Here is a 27,199-nt window from a genome sequence, read left to right on the forward strand (position 1 = left end):
TAGTAATAACATCTTAGCTTTAACACTCTAGGATGATCAGTTGTTTGCCTTCATTAACTTACAGGAAAAAGATCTTCTTGCTTCAACCTGTATCACCCTCTCAAGACTCCTTTAGGACCAACCTCACCTCACAATTTCAACCGTATTTGAGATTAAAGGTCATGTCTGTGTCAAAGTTTTGCCAGTTATTTTGTGTGTGTGCGCCTATGAATGCCTCAAACTTCTGACTTTGTTAACAGCTCACGCTTTTCATCCTCTACATCGTTAGTATTTCACTTTGTTATTTACAAATTCCATTTACCCTGCTAAGTTCCAAAGGAAGAATATCTCATGTCATAAAGATGTCTCATTAATACTGGTACTGGTTCACATGAACTGCTTCTATTTATGCGTGAGCAACAATTTAGTGAATTCAGTGGTTTCTTGTTTTAATCAAATTAGTAGATGATACATGTCGCATTTCCGATTTACAGTAATGAAAATTATTACAGCCAATCACAGGCTAGGATTGCGGTGTAGTACATTTATATGTAATATACTAGCATTATTACATATCAGGGTGGCTATAAATGTTATATAAAACAGAATGCAGATTGTCTGTTACACATGTTGAGAAAACTAATTAACTGTTATAGAAGTTTTTTATGGTATTGTCAACTGAATGTCCTGTGTTGCATGAATAAAAAACAGCTTATAAACATTACCTTACCTACTACATAGCCTTTACCATACCTTTCCTGAAACTGTTTATAAGCTGTTTTAGTACGGCTAAACTAGTACTCACCTAGTGAGGCCTGCTACTAATCATTACCTTTGACCACAACATTATGCAAATTTTAAGCGATGTAATATCTTCACCGTTATAAATGGTCAGTTGAACGCATAGTCTAATGAATAAGCTAAATGCCTCCAGAACTGGAGGCTCCGAGCTGAAGCCTCTGCAAAGCAGATTTGCCATTTCTAAAACTGGACCGACGCACACACAGTGATATCTATATATATACAGTACATGTATATAGAGTTGCTTTGTAGAATGGAGTTCTCTCACCAGAGCAGGTGGAGGCAATTGCGACCAGAAGGGTGGAGCTTCTGGCTGTACTTCGACCCAATGCTGTTTCTCTGGTCGATGCATTTGATTATCCTGATCGCCTGCTCAACAGCTGTTTGGGAAGATACGATGGAAATGTCTATGAAGCTCTGTATGAGTATGCAAAGAGTTCTTCACTCAACAAGCAACAGGTTAGCTAGTCTATTCATACCTACATTAAACTCTTAGGGTAACAGGTTAGCTAATCTATTCATACCTACATTAGACTCTCAGTGTAACATGTTAGCTAGTCTATTCATATCTACATTACACTCTCAGTATAACAGGTTAGCTAGTCTATTCATATCTACATTACACTCTCAGTATAACAGGTCTATTCATATCTACATTACACTCTCAGTGTGGTAGCATTTTGTCAACATTTCAAATTTTCATCACAATGTGAGTGGTGTTATTTTTTAGGTTCACCCATCATTTCAGAAATACATCAAGCCCATGAGAAAGGCTTTGAAATCTATGCTATAAAGCCCCGACAATGGGAAGAATAGCTTAATCACAACCACAACTTGCATCATTGCTATTGTTACATGAACTCTTACGATGTTATATTTTTTATTAATGGACACACTCATGATTTCACTTCTACAAGATTTCTAATTTATTTTAATGCATGAAATGAGTCATTATGATTGTTAGTGATTATTGTCGTATAAATCATTTTATTACGGAAACCATTACAAAAATCAACAAGCACTACATGTATTTCGGGTAGCAATGTACAATATATACATTTTATACAATTGGCCACAATTATTATATATAATATGTTCAATTTATACAATAGCATTAAAAAGATGCAATAGCCCTTAAAAAATTATCATATTGCACATCTGACAGTTGAGAGAATGTGATGTGTAGAGCTTGTGTAGTTAGTGTCATGTGACTTCCATTGTGGATGCTACATCTGTCAGGTTGTTCAGACCTGCTGACTCAGTGAATTCTCCTTCCGAACTGCGAAGAACACAACCATGTCTACAGGCAATACTTCGAGTATGTTTCACTTTCTCATACAGTAAAGACTACACAATGTAATGATTCAATAGAACCCTGAAAGCAATAAGTTAGCACTTTTTTGGCAGTACTCAGATTAAAATACAGTGCACCCTCGAGATACGATGTTGATCCGTTCTAAGGCTGGCATCATATGTCCGAGTATAGAAACCATTGTAATTATACAATGAAAAAAAGATAGAACAAAATAGTATATTAACTTTAGTAACTATGGTTACCTACAGTAGCTGCATCGTATTAAGTGCACATAGTGATTATAATCTGTGTACCAAATGCAGATCATACGCTAAGGAGTTCTTACATTCAAAAGGTACGAATAACATAAACATTGAATTCACTTCGAATAAGTTTGGCTTGCCAAACTCACACCTAAAACTAAAGTTTTATGTTTTAAGTTTTATGCACAATGCACCCTTGGGATATGATTACCCTGGTATACGATTTTTTCACCTTACGAAGTTGAACATTGTGTGATCTTCACCTCGCTATACGAATCTTATTTCACGATACGATTTTGAGAAAAGTTTCGCCCGAGTTAACATTTGGCGGTCAGTGTGCTCATAATGCACGTCGATATAACAAAGACACCAAAAAACAGTTTGCCGAAAACATTTTCAGAACGTTTAGAAGAGATACGATGACCGACTTCTCTCAGGACAGCATTTCGCGTCGAAATTTCGTGTAAAATACACAAGTGAGAGCAAATATTCATCTTCAGCGTTATACTATCTTTTACTATAAACTTTTAGTCAGCATACGTATATAACTACCAGTATCCATATTTAATTCGTTAGCTATGGAATCTGAGACCGATACAAACGTTACAAAACGAAGAAAAAATGATTTTCATGTCAACAAAGTTGGAAGTCATAAAGAAATAAGAAGAAAGCGCCTGTATTGTTAATATTGTCAAGAAATACGGTCGTAACTAATCAGCATTTGCAGTTATTATTAAAGCAAGCACAAGGAAGAGCTTACGACTGACGATTTAAAACATTTGGAAGGCCATGCACGCGATCAGCATTAAAGAGGAGCAACCCTTTAGTATGGGCGAGGGCCGAGGAACTTGAAGATACAGAAAAACCTACATTGGCAGAAATATTTCAAGTGTTTAATTTACTGATGTGGACTGGTACATAAAACCAATGCGTGTGGAATGTATATCATTATTTATATTTTTGTGGCATGTTTTATTCATTTCATTTTATGTATTATTTATTTCATTTTGATTTTATGTTTTATTTTCTTGTTCAATCATGTCTTTGCAGTCCGGCCTGTTCTCTACTATATGAATACAATTCATCGTATGTATGTAATTCATATATAACTAGCTACTCAAGATAGTTGACGCATCCACATTACTTTCTGAAACTTGCTAAAGCCCCGTCCTCTAGGGTATAAATACGTAAAAACTTTGTATGTATGGTTACATTGATTCTTGTGCACATTTCATACAAGACAAACTACTGTACCACCTTCTCTGGATCATTTTACAAGCGTTAGCTAGCTAGCAATTTTCTGCATTGCACGATCAACCTTTTCTTTTAAACCAGGAGAAAAATTGGACAGGAATGGACAACTTCTTTTACCCTGCTAAAAAAATTCCAATTCATTACGTATTAAATTTATTTTCAAGTGTACAGCAACATAATTAGCATTGATATGCTTTCGCCTCCTCTATGCTTTACTCGCTACATGTTCCTGCTGAAGCCACGTTACTCCAAAGGTATGTACACCCTGTATAGCAAATAAAATTTTATTTTTCGGTAGCCATTAAATGGTCAAGTGTGCGAGAGGCCGCTTTCTATAACTGCATCGCTCGGCCTAATTGATTTAGGTTGAAAAAGGTTTCAACCAGACACGCTAAATTTTATAATGAAAGTGAAGATAGGAACTGCTGAATGATAGAATTTCGTGATAAAAAGTTGAAATTCAGTAAAATAGTTCAAAGTACATTCTAAAACTTAGTTTTAAGTATAGGTTTAGCAAGCTATACTTACTTGAAGTGATTTCAAAGTTTATGTTATGCGTACCTTTTGAAGGTAAGAACTCCTTACCGTACGTACTACATTTGGTAAACACATAATTTTGCATTTTATTGCAGATCATAACCATTAAAATACACTAAATACAATACAGTTACTGTATGTAACTATAATTACTAAAGTTAACATACTATTTTGTTGTTAATTGTCGGTATGTACACATTTTTATAAAAAATTTGACGATTTTTACCAGGGGATGTTTGCATTGTATAATTACAATGGTCTCTATACTCCGATATACGAATTTTTCATCATACAATGCCAACCCTGGAACGAATTAACATCGTATCTCGAGGGTGAACTGCATTTTGAAACATTTTACAGAATTTCAACTTTTTATCACGAAATTTTATCCTTCATAAGTTTCTGTTTTCACTTTCATTATAAAATTTAGCAGGTCTGGTAGAAACCTTTTTCAACCAGAATTCAATAAGGCCGAGCGATGCAGTTATCGAAAGTGGCCTCTCACACACCTGACCATTTAATGGCTACCGAAAAGAAAAATGAAATGTCATTTACTATACAGGATGTATATACCTTTGGAGTAACGTGACTTCAGCTGGTACATGTACGAAATAAAGCAGAGAGGCAAAAACGTATCAATGCTAATTATGTTGCTGTACACTTGAAGATTAATTTAATACATAATGAAATGGAACTTTTACTAGGCTAAAAGAAGTTGTCTAGCCCTGTCCAATTTTTCATCTGGTTTAAAAGAAAAAATGCTGGTGCAATGCAGAAAACTGTTAGCAAGCTAACACTTGTAGAAGGATCGAGAGAAGGTGCTACAGTACTTTTTCTTGTATGAAATGTGCACAAAAATCAAGGTAACCATACATATAGAAGTTTGTACGTGTTTATACCCTAGAGGACAGGGCTTCAACAAGTTTCAGAAAGTAATGTAGATGCGTCAACCATCTTGAGTAGTTAGTTATATGAGTTACATACATACGATGTTTTGTATTTTTGTAGGAGATAACAAGCCCACCTGCAAAGACATGGTTGAACAAGAAAATAATACATAAAATCAAAAGAAAACAAATAAAATGAATAAAATATGAAAAACATGCCACACGAGATAAATAATATATTATACATGCATTGTTTTAATGTACCAGTCCACATCAGTAAATTAAACACTTGAAATATTTCTGCCGATGTGGGGTTTTCTGTATCTTCTACTGCCTCGCTCTTACTAAATGGTTGCTCCTTTTGAATGCTGGTCGCGTGCATGGCCTTCTAACTTTTTCAAATCTTCAGTCGTAAGCTCCTTCTTGGGCTTGCTTTAATGGAGTTCTTGTTTTGATAATAATTGCAAATGCTGATTGTTTGCGATCATATTCTTTGACGGGTGCCTTCTTCATATTTACGACATCCAACTTTGTTGACATAGAAATCATTTTTCCTTCGTTTTGTAACATTTGTATCAGTCTCAGATTCCATAGCTAACGGAATTAAATATAGATACTTGTAGTTATATACGTATGCTGACTAAAAGTTTATAGTAAAAGATATTATAACGCTACAAATGAATATTTGCTCTCACTTGTGTATTTTACACGAAATTTTCCACGCGGAATGCTGACATGAGAGAAGCCTATCGACGTGTCTCTTCTAAACGTTCTAAAAGTGTTTTCGGCAAACTATAGTTCGGTCGTTTTTATTTCGGCGTGCGTTATGAGCTCACAGACCGCCAAATTTTTACACGGGTGAAACTTTTCTCGAAATCGTACGGTGAAATAAAATTTGTATAGCGAGGTGAAGATCTCACAATGTTCGACTTCGTAGGACAAAAAAAATCGTATATCAGGGTAATCGCATCTCGAAGGTGCACTGTACTGCATTTGACTTTGGTACATTGCTTCGCTGACAGAGCAGCAAAGTCAAATTGTGTTAATGTCTGTTTTAGCATTGAATAAAAAGAATGACCCGAAAAACCAAAAGGCATTTCGTATTTTGGCCCATTTGCTTGTTTTGCGTCTTAGCTCATCAGCTTCTTATGAGTGTCATTATGACGCGCAATGCATTTCACTTTCATTTGCTAGTCAGTCGATAAACAACAAATGTTTTGTTTTTGTTCGTTGTATAATTTTAGTTACAAATAAGTTACTATGTAACTCTAAGTTACAAATACAGTGTAAGGCTCTCGACCAAAAAATTTGAGATTTGTTCGTCTCGGATCTCGACCAAACCGGAGCATGCGCAATGGAATTAAAACATTCGGAACAGCTCTGGAAACAGCATTTTTATATGATTAACAGCGTTGTTTTGAGCCACTTTCAGAGGGTTCTCAAACAAAGGGATAAGTTTCGGGTCATAAATTCTATACAAAAAAGGAGCCATCTGGGCTGACGTCATCTCTACCGGAGATATTTTCTAGGGACACAACTCCTCCAGTCGAGTGACCCTAAATTGTTTTGGAGGATTCTTCTTTAAAGATGTGAAATAAACGTGTCATTGCTGTTTCTATTTCACACGATTTGTGATGTAATAGATCTGTTGCATTTTTTGCTGTTTCATTAGCAATTTCTGCGATTTTTGGTATTGTATCGCAACCTTTAATGTTTTCAATGTTTTAAGAGCAAAGCATACAAAATGTTTACTCCGTTTTCTTTTTCCATCATAAAAAGAAAATCTATTAAAATTAAACACGAGCCATATCTACCGGTTTTTATTTATAGTATACAGCACAGCTTATGGTGTGAAATGTTAAAAAATACTTTACCAAAGTTGTTAAATCGACTTGCAACAGATTAAAATTTACATACATTAATTCTAATGGAAAAACTTGTTTCGGATTTCGACCAACTCAGTTTTCGAACAACCTCCTGGAACGGATTGTGTTGAAACCGAGGTTCCACTGTAGATCACAAAGCAGGACAACTTTCTGTATTTTCTGTATAATGGAAGTTATTAATGTTCATGCCGATGTAAACAAATCTTTCTACTTGTGTTTATAAAAACATTTATTCTGAGTACAACAATACTAAAACTGATCATCATCCCACATTTCCAATCCTCGTCAATTAGCCTTGTCAATTAGCCTTATTTAGATCACCGAAGGGAAAAATCATACCAAGCATAGTTTTATTCATTATTTGTCTGTTTTTCTTTGCATGTGTATATTTTCTATTTATTATGTAGTAATATAATTCTAACTTATATTTGTTAGTTTTAACCATTTGATTTAAAATCCAATATGCAAACTTACATTACACGTATTTGTAATTTATACAAATGTTATACCTGCATTTTATGGGGCTTGAAATGGATTCGGGCATTTATACCGCAAATCAATTCCTGCTTACAAAACGGTTTCCCAAAGGAATTACATTCGTAGTTGGCGTATCCACTGTATTATGCAGCAGTTCACTGTATATGCAGTGAACTGCTGGCCCGTGAAACAAGTTAGACACCCTTGGAAACCTACCTCAACCTTGTTGGGCATGTCACATCCCCACTTTCACCAGGTATCGATCCAATGGAACTCGTATCACTCAAAGGTGTTAGCGGGTAGTTTAACTTCCGTATACTTTTCACCATAACAGTTCCAGTGGTGTGGACATCCTCATGCTTATGTTCTACAATTGATCAAATGTCAATTTAATTAGCTGGAATTTCGCATATCGATTACCGAAAAACTTTCAAATATAAGTAACCTAAATGAAAGTAAGTAATGGACTGTATGCATCAATTGAAACCTATAAACCCAAATTTAAAAACTATGTAATACATCCATTGATTGGACTGTGTGCCCACTTTGTTGTTCCCAACATGAGTCTACTAGAACTCGTCGAATTTGGCTACCTACTATTTTGCATTGGCTGTATAAAAGTCAACTCCAACAAGTTCTTTGAAGGAATAACAACTCCTAATAAGGACACCTCAGGACACCTTAAATTGTCAGGCAAACCGTTAACTAATGTAATATTGCATAAAATATAGTGGGATCAGCAGCAACTGGCTAGAACACACAATTGAAATATAAGGTGTTCTCACCTTTAGAGGGCCCATTGAGATGCTTGATACCATTACCACGAACTAAGGACGGACCATTAACAAGGGTTGAGACAGCATAAGCAACTTTTGAACGCTCCAAAGAACTGTTAGTGTTATTTTCTGACCGTGTTTCGCAGCTTACTTCGTTATCTAGTCGACCATGTCCTGTGGCCAAGTAGTGAGCATTGGCGGCACCTGAGGAGTGACTATTGGACGCATGTTGATTTTCCTGCGAGAGCAATGACCAATAAAAAATAATAATCCGTATTCGTTAAGAGCACTTGATGTGGAGATAGAGAATAGCACAAGGTGTTCAAGATTACCAAGAACTATTGCTATTCACCTTCAACCCACCTTTAGGGTCTGTAGTTGTTTGTGGTGTGGTTCATAGTCAAATGATGTAGTAGACTTGGCACTGGATGGAGTTGAAGGTGTTTTGCTATTAATGCTAGTAGTGGAGTCATGCGTATCACAGTTAGCAGACACTAGTGGCACTTCATTGTGACTAGTGTCTGGATTATGTGAGGATTGAGAGAATTCTGTAGTTGGGGAATTTAAGGGTGTCGTCACTATAGGCATAAAACCAAGTGGTAATGATGAATCGCTCATAGATTCGGGAACTATGTCTATTATAGGGTCTGTATTATCTATAAGAGGGTCTATGGCATCTTGGATGTCACCGGAAGACATATCTAGTAGAGCACCATTGAAGAGCGCATTTGCACTGTTATGATCATCTGCAGGACTGAAATGTAGCCTGTAAAATACCACAGAAGATGATATCATTACATGAACTTACCTTCAAGCGGACACAAAACAGATTTTTGCGTGAAATTATGCGTTCATAAACACGAGTTACAAGGTCGTACAGTTGAAAATAGCAGAATCATGGCAGTTATATTATGGATAGTAAGGAAACTAGGAAACTAATACTAGCAGACCTACAAGGAAAGGCTATGGATAAGATAGCATCTGAACAAACCATTTGTTATCAGTTATGAAGTCATGGAATGTAGGGGAATCCATACTCCCTTCTTTTAGGGTAGTTGTATCTGAAGAACTTTGTAAATGCTCTGTAGATCGACTTGATATGGAGAGCTGTGGAATCGAGGCCTCAAAAACTTTATCCCAGAAAGTCGCATGCTGCTCAGCATATGCTCTGTCTAATATAACCCTACCACCTCGACCTCTCCGCCTACGTGCATACCCGATGCACCGATGGCTCTCTGGGCCACAGTCTATAGAAGTTAATGAGTATCTATATCGTGTTTCGACGTGCCTGCCATCATGGAGAGGGTCCCATGGCCAGCTCCCAGATGACTCAAGAGGCTACAAGAGCATCAGAGCAGTCAGTGTTATGATAGCTGAGACAGGCGGTGTTGTTGAGCATATATACATATAGTACAAGTTGGTAGCATCTAAGAAAAACAAATTGTATTCAGCCTAATCTTTATTCTTTTAGGTTTCAAACAAACTTAACGATGCTTAACATAATTTAAATAACTACTGTTGTGACTTTCATTTCTTAAAGCACATAAATCACATAATTTTTTTATTATATATTTCAATACATCAGAGTCTTGGCTCTCGAATGAGCCTATATTCAATACACAAAGAATAATAGAACTATGAAAAACAAGGTGTCAAAAGTATGTCCTACAAAAAAAACACTTGGTTCAGGTACTCAAAATGTGGCGTCATAATTCTTATTTAGCCTTAGGTCGTCGATCCCTTTCGTTGCCATTGAGGCTGCGTTTTTCTGTGACAATCGGTGCTGTTAAACCCGGAGAGCGCTAATAATAAACTAAGATTCTAGATAATCAACAATGCCCGCGATCGCGCTATATAAACACATGTTCTGGGTTAATTAATTATGCTTCAATAAATGTACTGTCGTTGATAAAGGTAATGAAATCACATCGATTAAATTATGGCCTGCGGTTGCGTGGCCCTAGGACTAAATGTCAATCGCACTTTTGCGAGATCACGCAATGCTTGAAATTAATTAGTCTCAGTCGTCACCCTTAACATCGCATTAAAAATAAAGAGCTAGTGGATAATATCATCGGAAAAATATAGTATGGTTCTTGGAGTCTGAGGTACTTATCATAGAAATGATATGTACATGGAGAACTAATGACACTGATTCCTTTGTCATCTTCATTCGTTCTCTGGAGTTGTCCTACCTTCGCCTGCCACTAGCGTCATTATCGTCCCTTTCGTAGTTGATAAATAAGCAGTAAGAGCACACAACAACGAATATGAGAATTGTGACATCACAATTTTCAAGACTATGCCAGTAAACTTTTTCGCAGTAGAGCTTTGGGGAAATCCTATAAACACCAACCAATGTCTGTCTCACCATGGCAAACAATAGCTCATTCGCAAGCCAAGACTCTGATGTATTGAAATACACAATAAAAAAATTGTAATTTATGTGCTTTAAAAAGGAAATCTTTAAATTTTCTATACCAACTTGAACAACGTGTCAGCAACAAAAACATATTTGTATGAGTAAATTATTATGAACCTCACATCATGGCCGACTGTTACAGACTAATTACATGCACATGGATCTATCGGTCTTCTGATACATTTCAGTGTTAGCAAAAACATTGATTTTTAACTATGAATTCTGTTTAATACAAAGGATGGGTGTAATATGTAAATTACTGTTTTTTTATATAGTGATAACATGGCATCTGTACACACTTATTGGAGTTTTGTAATGTGTATGGAAATGCTTTCTTCTACCTTCTCCATTATGACTGATAACTCGCAATTGGTGCAAGGTGATCACAATGTATTCTTACATCCTTGTACCGGCAGACACAGGTTCATACATAGCATTAATAAACTATAAACAGATTCGTTATGTCAGCTTTCCAAACCATATTCTCACACATAAGCAACGCTGATAGATCCATAATGGCACTCTTGCAGGTCATTTTGATTAACTTGACAAAAAGAAAAAGCCTTAAGCGTGCCACAACAAAAATTCTATACAATTTGATGCAGTTTCATTAAGTCTTACCGCGTGGTAATTGCAGTGCTTTTTTCTACGGAACGCAAATGAACCATCCGGATGAGCCTCATCCTCTTGATCAGACACTGACATTCCCTGTAATAAAAGTCCTATTTTTTAGGTTATCATCCACACAATAGCCTGCATGGCAAGTCAAGATTTTCCACCGTAACTTAGCAATTACTTTTTGATGACTCACCGGTGATACGGCATCATCTTCATTGCTGCCATAATCCATCACATCCACCTCAGTGTGATAAACGATCGCTCCTGTTTTGTGCTTCTTTTTTTCATATTTGCGCTTCAATTTCCTGGTTGTAACTTCTGAGGTTTCCTAAACAACACAATATGCTCTAGATTATGCCTGCCAGAAACTGCTTGGTTAGTTTAAACATTTTAGATGTTACAGGACTGAGAGCAAATGTACTCAAATCAATCTACCGGTAATAGCAAATCTCATTTAACAACTGCCAACAGTATTTAGTAATGTTAACATGCAGCAGATGGCATCAATTAAACATACTACTCACCTGAGATTGCTACTAAACTGGTCAAACATAATTTAAAACCATTTTACGGTTGCCTATATACTTTAAACAATTCTTTGAAAATATATCAAGCAGGTGTTCTAGTAGCATTACAGGTTTTCAGTTACTTAATACACTGTATCTAAATTCTTAATTTTGAACTGTTTGAAGCAGGTTGGTAAAAATGACAAATCACACAAAATCACTTCCAGCAAGTAACTTCATTGATCAGTATTGCTAAAATAAAAAATTGCTGTAACATAACCCACCATTATCGAAACTAGTAAAAACTAAACGTGAGCATGGTGCCAATTTGTATAGATCTACAAGATGAGCACCATCATGACAGAACATGCCTTTTTGTAACTCTGCCTTCCATGCGTGAGAACTGAGACTGGTTTTACATGCAAAGTTGTAGATGTGATATTGAAATATAATGAAATGTGTAATGCCAACTGAGACGACTTACTTTGATCGTCTGGTCATGATATAGAGGGTACAGAGAGGAGCGTACAACCTTTTGAGCTTCCGCGTAGTTTAGATTTGAGCCATTGAAGTCATCCATCTCATATCGTTTGTCAAGGATGTCTATGGTCAACTGCAACAGCTCTTTTTTACACTTTTCTCTCTTCTTAATCATCTCCAGCACCGTCCTGTAGTGTGACACACAGGAAGCGTGTGAGAGACACGCACAAGTGTTATAAATAAATAACGCTAAGAATAGCCTACTCCCGCAAAAAAAACTAGCCAATCAGTACTTCATATTTAGTCCTGGTTCCCATATACGCCGCAAAGCACCAGCGACAGCACCGCAGGCTATTGCAGTAAAATGGGAACCTACACGCCGCGGATCGCAGTGCACCGCCGGTGGATGCCGGCGGTCAACGCAAGAGTTTGCGCATGTTCAAATTTCGCAAACGGCCGCAGGCAAAACATTCTCAAAATGCATTGTACGGGTAAAGGTCACCATTATAGGAACGGCAAAAATTTTATTTGATTACGCAATTATGTTTTCGATATTATTAACGATGCGGCTTTATGTGAACATATCCCGCAGAGCCTAGCGTCGCAAGCGTTTTACTGTGCATGTTACCGCCAGAGTCTAGCAATCGATATGGGAACCAGGCTTTAGCAGTGTCCATACACTTTCACAATGTCAGGGTGAATGATGGGGTCACCCTGGTCTAACTTAAATCAGCCCATTGAACTCTCCAACCATGGCCTTCAAAAACAGCCTAACCTACCTGTCCAGAGATAATGCGTTTGAATGAGGACATCTTTTAAGAAGCTAAGATTCTGGCAGGTGCTTCATTTGTGTCATAGTGAGTGATACATGTGAAAAGAGTCCACGAGCAATAAATATAAGATCTCTACATTAGCCAATCATCAGCCTAAATCTTTATATGAGTCATGTTAAATGTTATCGCTTGTAAAACGGTTTGTCTGTGATGTCGAAGATTCTCGTTGTTATGGAGATTACTCTATTACTAGTTAGTTACGCGCATCGACTACTAGGAGATTCTAGTAGCTACATGCATCGACATACAGTCAAACATGGATAACTCGCCCACGGATAGCTCGAACACATGGTTAATTCGAACCGTTTCTTTGGTCCGTTCCCACGTAATGATAAATTGCTATAGATAATTCGAACTCAACACTGTTAATTCGAACTGTTTTTTTGCCCAACGGCTACCGAAACGGTTGTTATCGCTTTAGAAAATCACTTTATTCAAAGCCATAGAGGTAAACCTCATCTTTTCGTAATTCATAAGCGTCATTATTACTACCATTGGCAAAATATTTTTGTCAACGACTTTTCTAAAGGTTTGGTGAAATTTGATTTATACTGCTATACGATGAATAGCACGGGCTAGCCGGGTCACGCGCGCAAGGATTTTTGCCACGCACATACAAAACAAAAACAGCATGTTGTTTTTGTTTTGTACGTGCGTGGCGAAAATCCTTGAGTGCGTGACCCGGCTAGCCCGTGATGAATAGTTTTCCGACGTTGATTCCATGTTGAATCAACGTCGGAATGTTGAATGTTTAAAACGTCTTAAAAATTGTTGTAATTAAACGTATACGTTGTCTTAGCTAAAAAAAACTATTCATCGTTTGACCTAAACACAGAATACGTGTATACATTCAATAAGTATCCATTCAAAAAGCGTGAGTGATGTACAATGTACCATAAAACCTCGTAAAACTTTTAATTGAACTGCCTCGGAGTGTTGCTCTTAACGAATCCCAGGTAAAGTAAGGTAATCTTTGCATAAACTTCAAGAAAAATCGGCAAAACTGATCGTGGGTAAAACGCTCAAAAAAAAAGATGTCTTTTCTTTTGAGCATTTCAACAACGATCAAGTTTTTCCAATGTCAATCTAAAAAATGTCCTGGCAATAACATCACCTCAAACAACAAACCAATCTCAAGTGATAGAAAAATCTCTATACTTTTTGATAAAAACGTTTTAAACTATACATTAGATTTAATTTGAAACAAGCCATTTGCGCTTTTGATTTATATTATAGTTTGTATATGTACATGTATCTACTAATAAATAAGTGAATACATGGACTTGTGACAGTGCTCTGATAACTTGAAGGCTCTGATAATTCGAACACTTTTGCTTGGTCCCCTGAAGTTCGAGTTATCCATGTTTGACTGTATTTATTTTACATTAATTATCAGACATACAGACAGGTTATGGTTAGAGCTAACAGGGTATGCTGCGAAGGAAGATAGGAGAATGGAAGTAAATTTATCTTCAACTTTGAGTATCCTATACATATATTTTAGGCTAACGGTAATAATTTTAGTACTCATGAATACATCTACTAATCCCACGACCAAACACGAGCGAATCGATTGTTTGGAAGCTTTATGATAAATGCATATGTGCACACAACTCACAAAAATTATTCATCATCGACCGTAACCAAACCCTTGTACCGAAATCCCATCAAAAAATTTAACCATTTTTGTGTAGTCGTTTAAGTATAATAATGCTACAAACACATATAAACCTATTTAAATAAGTCACCATCTTTGAAAAGTTGAGACAATATCCTAAAACTTACCCATCTGATCGGATAATACATAACTAGACAGATTAATTTGGCCTAAAATTGCCATTGAAACCTGACAAGCCTTTTTTAATCAAAATTAAGATCGGCAAGCAAAACACAAATAAAGTCGTGCGACAGATAGTAGAACTATTAGGCCTAGTAGAACTACTATTTCATGAGAAAAATGTGCACATTTCACCAGTCTATGGCATTGTCCAATTGCCAAAGGTTTCTGTAATTAACGTAGAAGTACTGAAAGGTAAAATTTCTTTTTTGCCGATTTTATTATTCGATTTAATTAATCGATTTTATAAGATAATTATAATAATTATAAGAATAATCATTCGAATTTACAAGATGGAAGTATATAGTGACCGATGGTGTGCAATATGTTACAGTTATTATTTTTCTAAGGATTTTGTTGATAATATTACGGCTGTGCCCAATATCGCGGTACTGCCAAGTCATTTTTTAATATCTGCAAAAATAAGTACTCTACAGGATGAAAATATTCGATGATTATAAAAATTCGCGATTTCGCAAACAGTCAATTCCGCGAATTATTAAATTCCGCGAAAAATTAGTTCTATTTTTAATTACAAGAGAGAATAACTACTGCCTCAAAATTAAAAACTAGACGCTAGGCATAAATACTAAACGTAGTTGAGTTCCAAAATTTTTTTAAAATCATTGCTGGGGCTTTGAATTAACCCCATTGCTAATGCATCACATTTCTTTACAAAACTATTCAAGGTTGTCACCAGATATGCAGAGTGGCGTCATCGCAAAATAGCCGCTAGGCAGAAGTACTAAATGTAGCCGAGTTCCAAAACTTCTTTAAAATCATCGCCGGGGCTTCGAGTTTTATTGCCATTGCATCGAACTTCTTTACAAAATTATTCAATGTTTTCACAAGTTATTCGGCATGGCTTCGTCATCGCAAAAATCTCTCCTAGACTTTTGACACTGAAATCAACTCCATCAATCTCTAATACTGTAGTTGAGGACGATCATGATTGTGATCTGGACATTATAGTATGTATTTGATTTGCAATGCAGATACGTTTTTTCATAATTAACTGCGTTGGTTAATTCTTTTGTTTAAAAACTGATCGTTTTCATTAAATACTTCAGCTATTGTTTTTGTACTTCCTTTACACGTATTAATATTTTTTCGTTTTTGTGTTTACTGCAGATTGAGAATGAAACATAACCTATTCCGATTACGAAAACTAGAGACAAGTAGTAATATTCATCAAGGCAGGAATATTGGCAAAGAAGCAATAAGTCAACCTAGACCCTTTCATCAACAACTCCTTGATATTGCTGCAGCAAACATGATTATATTATATATTTCATTTCATGTATAGATATATTATAATTTATTACAAACTTGAGTGTACAAATAAATTATTTCAAATACAAATAATATTTTACAAACGATGAATGGAGTAAATATAAACGGTTTAGTCCATATGGCGGTTGTCTAGCAATAAAATTAAACCGGTACTCTTAATAAGTGAATACTAGCGTGTAATGGTGCTCTCTGACTAGTTATTTTGGTAATAGCAGCTCTATATCGCTGTCACTGTTTTGGGCAGATGTTAAAGGCGATTCTCTCGCTAATACATGGCTGGTAAGGAAGTTATCATCGGAACTCTCCTCATGGATTACTATTGCAAAGTTTTGCCGGTTGGCCAAAAATTTGTGCTCGTAAAGGCGTTTTTGCTCCTTTTTAAAACAGATATATTCTTCTCGTTAGCAGCTGCAGTCACTTCTACCTAATTTCAAGACCTCTCAGAATGATTGGTGATCTTCTAAGAATGACATCTACCACCCGTGCAGTCATGGTACCTCCGTGTATGATGAAAAATCTCTCTCACACTAAAACAAATAACGAAGCGGTAGGGATGGAAAAAAATAAATATTGCGTTTTACTGAAAAACTAAAGTAAAATTCAACTAATTTAGTAAATGGTTTAAAAAAAAACTCATTACTTACCACAAGTTGTTGGTTCATCAAAGGCCTGCAAATCTATGAATATTCGTGAAAACCTCTTGAGGCAGCAAAAAATTTATAGCTTAGCACCAGCGACTCGTAGTTGTAAGCTAAATAGAAACCGAAACACGCAATGTGCGCATGCGTAGGGTTAACTCTATTGCTAGACGCAATAAAGTTAACTCATCATAAAGAGTGACAGTGTTCAGCCGCGAATAAATTAATCCACGAATATGCATGAAATGGCAATTTTCGCGAAATTTAACTCCGCGAATAAATTCATCCTGTAGGGTAATAGGCCTACATTTTCTTACAGATAGACAGCTATTTCTATGACAACCAACTTAAAAATCTGTTTAGATTATTAAATTCGGCATAATTTTTGAATATGTTCAGAAATCTAAATAAATATCACAACTTGATATTGGTTGCTATGACGTTTTGAAATGTAAACAAAATTGTTTACATTTCATTGGTTTTCGTTTCTCAAACCTTAACACCAATTTTCTCAGAACTATGTTTCCGCACTAATGGAAACATGCATTCAGTTTATTGACCATAAAATCTGCTGTAATTAAACTGGAATCAAAAAAATCTTTTCTAACTGAGAATTTTTTCCTTCTGCTGGTGTAGATAACTCTAAATCTCACACACCCGATGTAACCATGGTTTCTGTGACATGACCCATTTCTTTATTTTGCTCCAATTTGCAAAAAACTTCCAGACACACGTGAATGCTAATGCTTGCTTTCGTTACAGATACTATCAAAACCATTCTACATTCAACACAACCAGCTTTCAAACTGTATATTACACAGCAGTTTGCCATTTTACTTCTAATATTGCATTTCTCCTATTGCAGGGGAAAGATATAAACATAATATTTTCCCTACATTATTGCTGTTTGTTGTACATAATAATACCCAGAACATTACAACTACCATTGCAGTTATCCTATTGCACTGCAGTGCCATTTGACTGCTAATATTGCATTTCTCAACCAGCAGTACCCTTCCTTTTTTCCAATATCACTTTGGTCGTGGGTTGAATGACAGGGGAATTTCTAGTAAGTAAAATTGCAACTTTTTGCTATCACGAATCGTCGTTGCATAACTTTTTAATTGTTTCACAACTTTTTATCATTTCACCTAGCTATAGCATTTTCTTTGGTATTTTTAGCTAACAAATTAGATTTATGATTAGAAATTATGTTCAGTGTGTAAAAAGTGAAAAAAATCAATTGATCAATGCTCATCTTCAGCTCGCATCTTCAGCTCGCACAAACTTTTTGGCTTGTAAAATTATATAATAAAATAATACTGTTGAAGACAATGCAAAACATGATTTGCAGAACATATTGAATACATCATAGACCTGTTGCTATCTGTGCTGAAATCTTCCCTGATAGATGGATTTATGAAGTGTAATCAGAGCTGTATTGGCAGGTACTTCTGAATAGCTAGACTCAATTCCAACGGACCAAATATTAAGTTCAAAAATTTTATGCTCCACCCTACCAAGTGAAAACATCCGAGTCCACAAACCGCCAACCAGGTGCAATAATGGTTTTATTAATCCTTTACCAGAATCGGTGGGTTGCTTGATTTCAACGAACTTGACGTTGTTTAATGTTCACTATTTCGGTCAACTCATAAAGCCATTTGTTTTGCACTTGAATTGACTAATCGAATGGAACCAGTAAAATTTTCTACAAGTTGATACTAATAATGACTAGATAACAAAAGACTATACATGACTTTTTGGGATGTAGTTGGTTTCGCCATATCTTCAAACAGATTATTTCCAAAGATGGCGGCGAGCCTATTTTATTTAGTAGTGAGTTTCCGGTGTGGGTAGCAACTGAGAACTTAGCTGATACAAAGGCCGTGATGAAATAAGCTAACTCGACAACCTAATTACCGTAGACCGGTAGAATTGGTAGTCGGTACTCAAATGTTTACACAGCATTTAGAGGAAGTTAATATGACAAGTTTTCAATTTCCCTTATTGGAGGCGTCTGAAACATTCATAATAATGTTTCTATAGTTGGATTTGAAATTTTATTTTAGCCAACATGAGCAATTCCAAATAAAATATATGCCAATAGACTTTAGGACGTACGACTAGACTTTTATCGCATTAGCCGATGTGAATACGAGAGATAGAGACTGGTTGTATCACGCATTACATCATTTTCTGCAAGTCTGGGCATGTTTTTGGGCCTGAGCGTTTTTACCTCGATCAATTTTTTCCAATTTTAATCTTCAAATATCTTGACAATGAGATCGCCTAACACAACAAACAACATATCAACTGATAGACCAAAAAATTTGTTCTTTTAAAAATCAACTCAAATTTGACGCAACCCCATCTTTAACTCTCTTATGAAGTCCACTTTTTAAACCGAGATGTTGGAAGCAGGTCAATTAAATTGGTCAACTTACACAGCTCGTTGAAGGTCACGCCTTAGCTTGAGCATTTTCTCATAAGAAACTTCATCATTCTTGCGATTCTGCAACAAATCATATGGTTTATCTAGCACATGTGTCATAAGCTAATACAGGCAAATAATAGAAGAGATATGTCCCACTCACTTCTTTCTATTCTTATATATTTTAGCCTTGTTACACAAACCAACCTTTCTTGTTTGCATCTTCTCTGTACGCCGTCTGAAGGCCACATATGGGTTGTTTGTGGTTGAGCCATCCCTTTTTTCACACTTTACAGTAGGTATCAGCGAATGTGCCTACAATACAATGGCTAGACTGAGGCTTGGCGTGGTGATAGGGAATGATCAATAACGTGGAAATGACAGCCAAACAAGCAGAGGGCAGAATGGGTGACTAACCGTGCCCTTTAGACGCTTATTCAACCAATAGTCATAAACGGTGATGATCAGGTCATCATCTTCCTTGAGGAGCACTTTGGCATCTTTCAATTCAACAACCTGCCCAAAGTATGAAAAAGGTAAGGCAATCCTTCCTCAATTTGATGTCATTTTTCCATACTATTCAATATGCATGTCTGAATGCATTGTTATACAATAAGACTTTCTAATATCAGTAATGCCTTTTCTTCGAGGTCAAAATCGAATTACTGGTATAGCAATGATGAGCAACTACCTGTTGGCCACTTCCTTTTTCTAACCGGTCTATCATTTCTTCGAAGACCTTTGGTGTGATCTCCATTTTTTTACTTTGATTCTCCAACCAGGCTTCATCTTCAGAATCAATGTCGTAGTCAGGTATTTCCTGGAGACAAATATTATGTGGAGTGTGAGATATGACAATACTTGTTGCAACCTATAACCAATGCTTTTTATTTTTTATGCAAATGACGTTCTGCATTTTGCTAAACATGAAATTAACCGGATTAATAGCAATCCCGAGATACAATTAGGCCTTAAACATTCAACCCAAATGGTAATATCAAAAATCTCGGGCACGGTTCGAAGTGACGTTTACCGTAAAACCTTTATTTGAACGCCATGGCGCTTTATTTTTCAATTCTTGCCTCAGAGTGTAGCTGTATAAAAGGTGAAATTCAAACAAAGGTTGGCGTTGTATTTTCCAAACACCTTGTCGGGATGTTGAGTAGATAAATTTAACCCTTTTACGGGCGAATTGAATGTCGCCTTTATTTTCCGCTTTTTTTTGGGCGGTGCAACATTAATCCTTTTGGATGCAAAAAATTTGCTAACTTACCTCCAACTTGTCATAGATTTTTTAAATATGCGCGAGGAAACTGATACATGTCTCTACCAGTTGATAGTTATTGCTTGCAAACAACCAATGATGATCTTACAGCCTGCTTTGCCATTTGACCTTTCAAGTTTTTGATTTCATTTTAAATTTGAAGGTATATTTTCATTTTATAACTATAGTTAACGAAGTTGCATAAAATCTCATTGCAGTCATCAATGTTTGTTACAGTTCGCAGCCGAAACTGGCTTTTAATGTGCAATAGAACAGGAGCAACGAGCGTCGATTCATTGTGGGCTGAGTTCAGATTATAGCAATCATGTTATCAAATAATATGCTATAAATCTGCAAACTTACAAGTTTCATAATAATAATCTATCAAATGCTACAAATATATATTCAAGAACAACAGGCTTACTGGCATAAACAAACCATAATTATAATACATGCAGCAACAAAAATTAACATTTAAAAACAAATATTAACATTTTTAAAAAAATATTAGCATCGTTTGCTGGGCCAGTTGCATTCTGATTGTTGTCTCCATTTGAAACGATTTCATATTCTGCTGGCTGTTTAATACCTTCCACAGTGTCCTCTGACCTCAACTCCTCTTCTGCACTGAGCTAGTCGATATAGTATAAGCGTTCACAATTTTTTTTGGAAATGAAGAGAAAACGTTCGTGTTAGCCATGTTAGCATGGCTAACACGAACGTGTTAGCCATGTTAGCATGGCTAACACGAATGTGTTAGCCATGTTAACCATGCTAACATGTTAGTCCAAACATGTTAGTCTCAAAATTTGTTGCAGCACTTTTTCCGTCGCAAATACGAAAAATTTTTCAATATAAATTGAAGTATCAAGATCGTTTTAAAAAAGAAATTGCTATTAGCCTGTTACAGTTACTAATTATTTCTATGGTGTTGCAATCAAAGTTTCTAACGAAAAAATGTAAACTTTGAGTTGAAAAATGGCCTGCGATACCAACAGAAACAATGATCAAATTAATTGTTATTGATGTAATTGAGTCATTTTTAGTATGGTTAAGTGGACACTTTTTCATTTGATCACTCGCTATTATGGGTTCGTGATAATTGAGAATGTCAAATAGAAGTGGCATTCAATTAAAGGTTGGCCCTCTACTTTTCAACCCTTCTCCCATAGTGATGCTTAAATAGAGGTGGCATTCAAATAAAGATGGCGTTCAAATACAGGTTTTACGGTAAGGACACAATCCCGCTGGCTACCATTCCTAAATCGTGAAAAGGTGGATATGCCGTGTCAATGAATAGTGGATACAATTTAAAATGCATGCAATTGCAAATAAATATGATCCGCTACGAAGCTAATAGTCAATACCTAACCACTGAAAAATATATGTTGCGACATAAAAGCTAACAAATTAATTCAAAGGGTCATGCGATATATCTGGGCTGGATAAAGATACAAATGCAAATTAAACACTGAAAAAATGAATTGATGAATTGTGATGCGATTGCTCATCTTGAGTTCCATTCTAAAATATCCATCAGTACCATAACGCAATGACCAACATAAAATTAACTTTTTTTGTGAAAATGTGTTCACCTATGGGGTGCCAATATAAGCGTTAGTTATCATGTATGTGTAACCAATTCGGAGTTATAGAAAACTTTTAAGATGCAGCAAATGTTTGTGGACAAATCTAAATAGAAATATATTACTTGAAATAATTCCCAAGTTATAAAGTTGATGAGTCAATATAGCCCTCACAATATAGCTCTAGCAATGCAGTCCTAGCAATATAACCCTCCCGATGTAGCCCCAGCTGTGTAGTCCTTGCGATTCAAATCTTACAATATAACTCTCACATAGTTTACTTTACATATATGCTTTCTATGGATATAGATATAATTTTAGCTGTCATTAATGTTCTTGGGTGTATTATGGTTGCCTTTATTATGTTTACCAAATGAATGAAAGTTTTTTAAATTGTTGCAAAAGATTACTTCATAGCAGCAAAATGTGCCATACAGTCACACATCAATGTACGAGTGCCCCAACACGTGACAAAATCGAAATATGAGCAAAATTTTAAGCAAATTTTCACCTTGAGATACGAAAAAACTGAGATACGAGCTGGTTGTCTATGCGGCCATCAAGCGACCAAGTATGCGAGAGGCTGTTTACAAGAACCGCATCACTCAGTCTTTTTCGACAAATCAGTGTGACAGTTTTAAAATGGCTGGCTAACAATTATAGCGAAAATGAGGGCAAAAAGTGCCAAGTCAACAAAATCAATAAAAAATTAAAACGAGGACAAAATTAGAGTTATGTTTACTACAAAATTAAAACTTAGTTTTCAACGTTTAGTAAGCTAAATTAATTTGAGCTAAATTCAAAGTTTATGTTGTTACATAGCACCACAAGTCTAGTGTACCGAAGACATAGCTGTCAAGTCTCTCAGCACACCCTCGTTAGTCACTACGCCTGTTTCAAAGGTAATAACTCCATACAGTACTGCACATAGTGACATTGCATTTTATTGCAGGTCATAACGACTAAATAGGTATTTGTTACTTTATGAGCGTAGGTAGAGAATTGCAACAATTAAAAACGTTTTTCCGTGATAATATCCTGTTTTTAGATTTTTTTTCCAAACAGGGGAATGGATTAATTTGTATTTAGTTGTATTATATAGGAAATATTATTCAGATATGAGAAAAATGACATATGAGCTGTCCCAAAACGCATTAGGCTCAAATGTCAAGGTATGAATGTAATCCGTTATTGATGCACCTGTCTAATGAAGTATATAAATAGTAGCATAGCGTATATTATCCACAGGATAAAAACTGTAGCAACATTGGCAAAGCTTACCACAAACCATTAACATTGCTTTATCTCATTCGCACCCGACTAATTTCTAGGCGATTAGCCCCAGATACCGCTAATTTTTCAGGAAGTTGCCGTAATTCAAATTACTACTACAGGAGACAGACTTGAGATAATTTACTCATTCAAATTTCACAAGAACTAGCCAAGTCTCTTCTTTCAAATTATGTTATATTAATATACACTATGTTTCCATGGTGCGCAGTACTGCGAAGCAGCCCCCCTCCGAAGTCGAGGGGATTGTACGTTTCCATGCTGCGCAGTGGTTTTCAGAATTTCAGCAAATTAGCCAGAGAAGAGAAATTGTATAAATCGAATCGCCTGATGGAGAAATAGAATCGATCACGGATACCGAACGTCATAAACGGTCTTTTTATGATTCTGTCGTCATTATACTTTTATTTACAATACACATTCACAAGGTTTTACAAACCTTAACACACTTTTTACAAAGTAATATATTTTTAATAAGTATTTTTAAGTAATATATTATTTATACGTTAATTTAGGACTTGCCACCTATTTTTCGAAATGTGTTGGCATCGATAACAAAGTCCAGGAAAGTAATCACCTCATCATCCTCGTGAATGCGGACCATAATTAAATTTAAGTGAAAGAAGATCGGAAGAATAAAAAAACAAGATTAGCAGGACAACCTTTGTACTAGTTTATGGCCTTCGAAGAATCCGTATCCATGGCATGAGAGCTATGCGCAGCCACTGCGCAGTCGCTGTTTCTTTGCTGCGAATTTGCACTGGCTTCGCGCTGATCAGTGCGCAGTGATTTCAGTGCGAAGACGTCGTTTCCATGATTCGGAGATAGCACAACTCCGAAGCACTGCGCATCATGGAAACATAGTGATAGACAACTCATATCTCTTTTATGTAAATTCTTGCCTCAAAGAAGGTAGTTTCAGGAAATCTCCAATTTTGAAAAAATTGTCACTTGCCGAAACAAAGTTAGATTTGCACCATAACAGTTGCAAAATATACAAAGTTTGATTTAAATTACTTATTAATTACACACAATACATAGTTATGAGTATTATTATACATATGCAGTTAGTCATGAACATGAAAATCATAAAACTGTAACTTTTCCTCATGAGTATCATCCTTCAAACAAAAGCATAGCAAATCTATATGCCATTACAACTCAAATAAAACGTCATGAAAATGCTTAAGATAATAAAAATATGTTCAACAACTTTGTTCTTGACTTTTCAGAATTCATAGACAGCTCTAAGAATCAATATGATCCTATCGAAACTGAAGGATAACATTAGTCTGACTGCGGCTGGCAGCCTGAAGATTGCATTTTTATTTGAGCATAACGATTCAATTTGGCAAAATTAAAAGTTGATAAAAACTTTGAAACATTAAAAAGAATTTTTCAATTTAATTTATGCAGTCTTTTAATGTCTTACCACTTCTGAATCTGCATATTTACTTCTGGAGTTGAAAAAAAATTATCTCGAACAATAGAATTTCAAGTCAGCACAGTGATTTCCGGTTTTGGTGGATATTGAGATGGGTGTACTAATTTGGTTATAACTTTTGCCAGGGACGTCATAGAGGCATAATTTAAAGTTTCTCTGATTGGCCAAAATTTTTTCTTTCTAATTAATCAGAAATTATTTTTGATAATTTGAAAACAACGATGAGAGGAGTCGGTAGATTTCAGACGCGAGCTAACTCGCGTTGGGTGCTTAGCAACGTTATAAATAGGCGAGTTAACTCGCGCCTGGGTGCGAATGAGTTATACAAGTTGGAACGAAAACTGAATGCATTATTTTCAAATTCAAGTGTGAACTATTATACAACATTTTTGCTGCTTTACATTACAATATCTGATAATGAAACAAAAAATCCATTCACACATAAGTCATCCATCCTGATTTTTTTGGTCCACGAGAATATCTGTAAAAAAGACTATTACAAACAAAAAATATATGCTTATACATAAGTCTGTCCAAGTATGAAAACATACCTGGTCAACTCCATACGTTTGTGCATGAATATACTGTTTGGGAGGTTTGTAGTTTGTTGGGTATATTTGCTCGTACTGTCTTCTGGCATCATCAATGTCAGGGATTGGAATGACTAAAGCTTGAGACGTACCATACACCTGTTGAGCAGATAAAGCTCGCTGCAGATGATGTTCCTGCAAAAGAAGTAACATGGTTTGGAAATGGATGATATGCAATTGTCATATAGACATAGAATATTATTGCATCATTGGATACAGTTTTGCCAGCAAACATTTTTTTCAGAAACTCGTGACAAGTACGAAATAATTTAGTAATAAAAACTTGTAACCCATTTGTGTATGCGTAACTTACCGGTATAGCTAATTTTCAGAAATTTCTGGTTAAAACACCATGCCACTGAAAGGGTCAGTATATTTGCGGCATATTTACAAATGTGGCCCAACTTTGTTACTGTATACAATTTTGCAAAACATCAAGCACGGCAAAGTATTACTGTTAGTAACTGTTGCAACTAAGTTGTTATTCAGCAACAGAAAATATAATGACTTAGATATGAACATGGGTTGAACAGTCACAATGTATGATCTGGTTATTCCAACAAATGATATGATAAAATACACTTGCATGTTTTGATGTCTTTGTGCTTTTTCAGCAAACTAGCATTAATATTATTGCTTTATGTACATCACCAATAATGAAAAACGCTCCTTCACAAAACCTAGGCGGCGTGGCAGATCGGAGTAAGCTGAAGTGGTTGTGGCTTACTAGTAGCACGCAGTAAACAATGTGACGTAACCAACTCATTCATAAATCTATCACGTGACCACCTAGTTAAATACAGTTAGTATATGTATTTATATAAAATACTTTAACGCATGTCTAGTACATGAAGCTAAAATATGAAATGAAAAATGTGTATTAGCATAAACAAATATTATCAATACAAGATCATGATCACAGCTACAACAAAAAAGTTAAACTCGGTACTACAGGAAAAACGCGGGGCACAAAACAAAATGGCGGTCGTAAAACCAGGCCATTTCTTTGCAACAATCACCTACCGTTTCCTCCTCTTTCTCCATTCCAGTTGGCATTTGCGGTACTGCACGATTTATAGCTGCAACATCTGTGACTTCTGGTATTTCCTCCGAGCGGTAAATAGGCATTGCCTTGTAGACATCGAGCTGTCTAGCTCGAAAGGATAACTTGCTCATTTTTGCAACCCTGGAATTTCCGGCAGAGGAGACAATATAGTTAATAAAAGGGATTTCCTTCTTCTCACCCTTTTGGTGTCATGTTTAATTCTCTACGTACGTAGAAAAACTGATTATTGATACATAGCAATAAGTTTATCTAACTCTTACGCGGTAGTAAAGACGTATAGCCGGTTCCAAAATTGTGAATTTGTTGGATTGTCAGAGGTATCATGGCGGAGGAGGTGTCCCTAGACACCCAGAATGCCTCAGCGAGTTTGCTACCAAAGCGCTTGCGCAAAATTATTGAGCTAGGGGAGCGCAATTCCAATAAAAAGTTCTTTTAAAAGGGTAGATAATTACGGTATAGACTTTAGCGTGATAGGCTAAAGTCATTATCGTAATTATGTAATGATTTTAGCCTATACAAGTATAGCCTTGGGCTGAGCAGGCAAAAAAGTTCTAGAAATGATGTTTTGTTGGCACCCCCTTTCAGTGGCAATTTTTGCTGAGATTCAGACTAATTTTGGAATGAAGAACTCAAAACTGTAAAGTTGCCTCAGCTGCCATTCCCACTTTTAACAAAAATTTGCAAAAATTATATTTTCTGATTTATCTCCCTGTAAATAAAATTCCTTCCATAAAAGCATCGGAT

At 35.9% G+C, this 27,199-nt stretch overlaps 2 protein-coding genes across 4 annotated transcripts in view; one reads left to right on the plus strand and one right to left on the minus strand.

Moving 5' to 3' along the window:
* The window catches only part of LOC137406795 (peroxisomal acyl-coenzyme A oxidase 1-like), a 40,834-nt gene extending 38,986 nt beyond the window's left edge, over positions 1 to 1,848 (plus strand). For both annotated transcript variants that reach the window (XM_068093410.1, XM_068093418.1), the window contains exons 13-14: positions 1,033 to 1,239; positions 1,511 to 1,848. In XM_068093410.1, coding sequence (XP_067949511.1) covers positions 1,033 to 1,239; positions 1,511 to 1,573 — 270 coding nt within the window. In that variant the 3' untranslated portion in view covers positions 1,574 to 1,848. The remainder of the gene's footprint in view (positions 1 to 1,032; positions 1,240 to 1,510) is intronic.
* A 73-nt stretch (positions 1,849 to 1,921) lies between these two features.
* Positions 1,922 to 26,793, minus strand: LOC137406784 (enhancer of polycomb homolog 1-like). Of its 2 annotated transcripts, XM_068093399.1 has the most exons (15): positions 26,716 to 26,784; positions 26,413 to 26,575; positions 25,351 to 25,524; positions 19,907 to 20,035; positions 19,633 to 19,731; positions 19,423 to 19,530; positions 19,229 to 19,296; positions 12,185 to 12,368; positions 11,388 to 11,522; positions 11,198 to 11,284; positions 9,146 to 9,492; positions 8,518 to 8,920; positions 8,164 to 8,392; positions 7,595 to 7,745; positions 1,922 to 2,059 (listed from the first exon to the last, which is right to left on the minus strand). In XM_068093399.1, the coding sequence occupies exons 2-15, from the start codon at positions 26,563 to 26,565 to the stop codon at positions 1,984 to 1,986; spliced, it is 2,343 nt and encodes a 780-aa protein (XP_067949500.1). In that variant the 5' UTR covers positions 26,566 to 26,575; positions 26,716 to 26,784; the 3' UTR covers positions 1,922 to 1,983. The 2 variants fall into 2 exon arrangements, with proteins under 2 accessions (XP_067949500.1, XP_067949506.1); XM_068093405.1 differs by lacking the exons at positions 1,922 to 2,059; positions 7,595 to 7,745 and having other exon boundaries at positions 8,254 to 8,392; positions 8,507 to 8,920; positions 26,413 to 26,793.
* Positions 26,794 to 27,199: the final 406 nt, after the last annotated feature.

Source organism: Watersipora subatra, chromosome 1, assembly GCF_963576615.1.
Source record: "Watersipora subatra chromosome 1, tzWatSuba1.1, whole genome shotgun sequence".
Lineage (NCBI taxonomy): Eukaryota > Metazoa > Bryozoa > Gymnolaemata > Cheilostomatida > Watersiporidae > Watersipora > Watersipora subatra.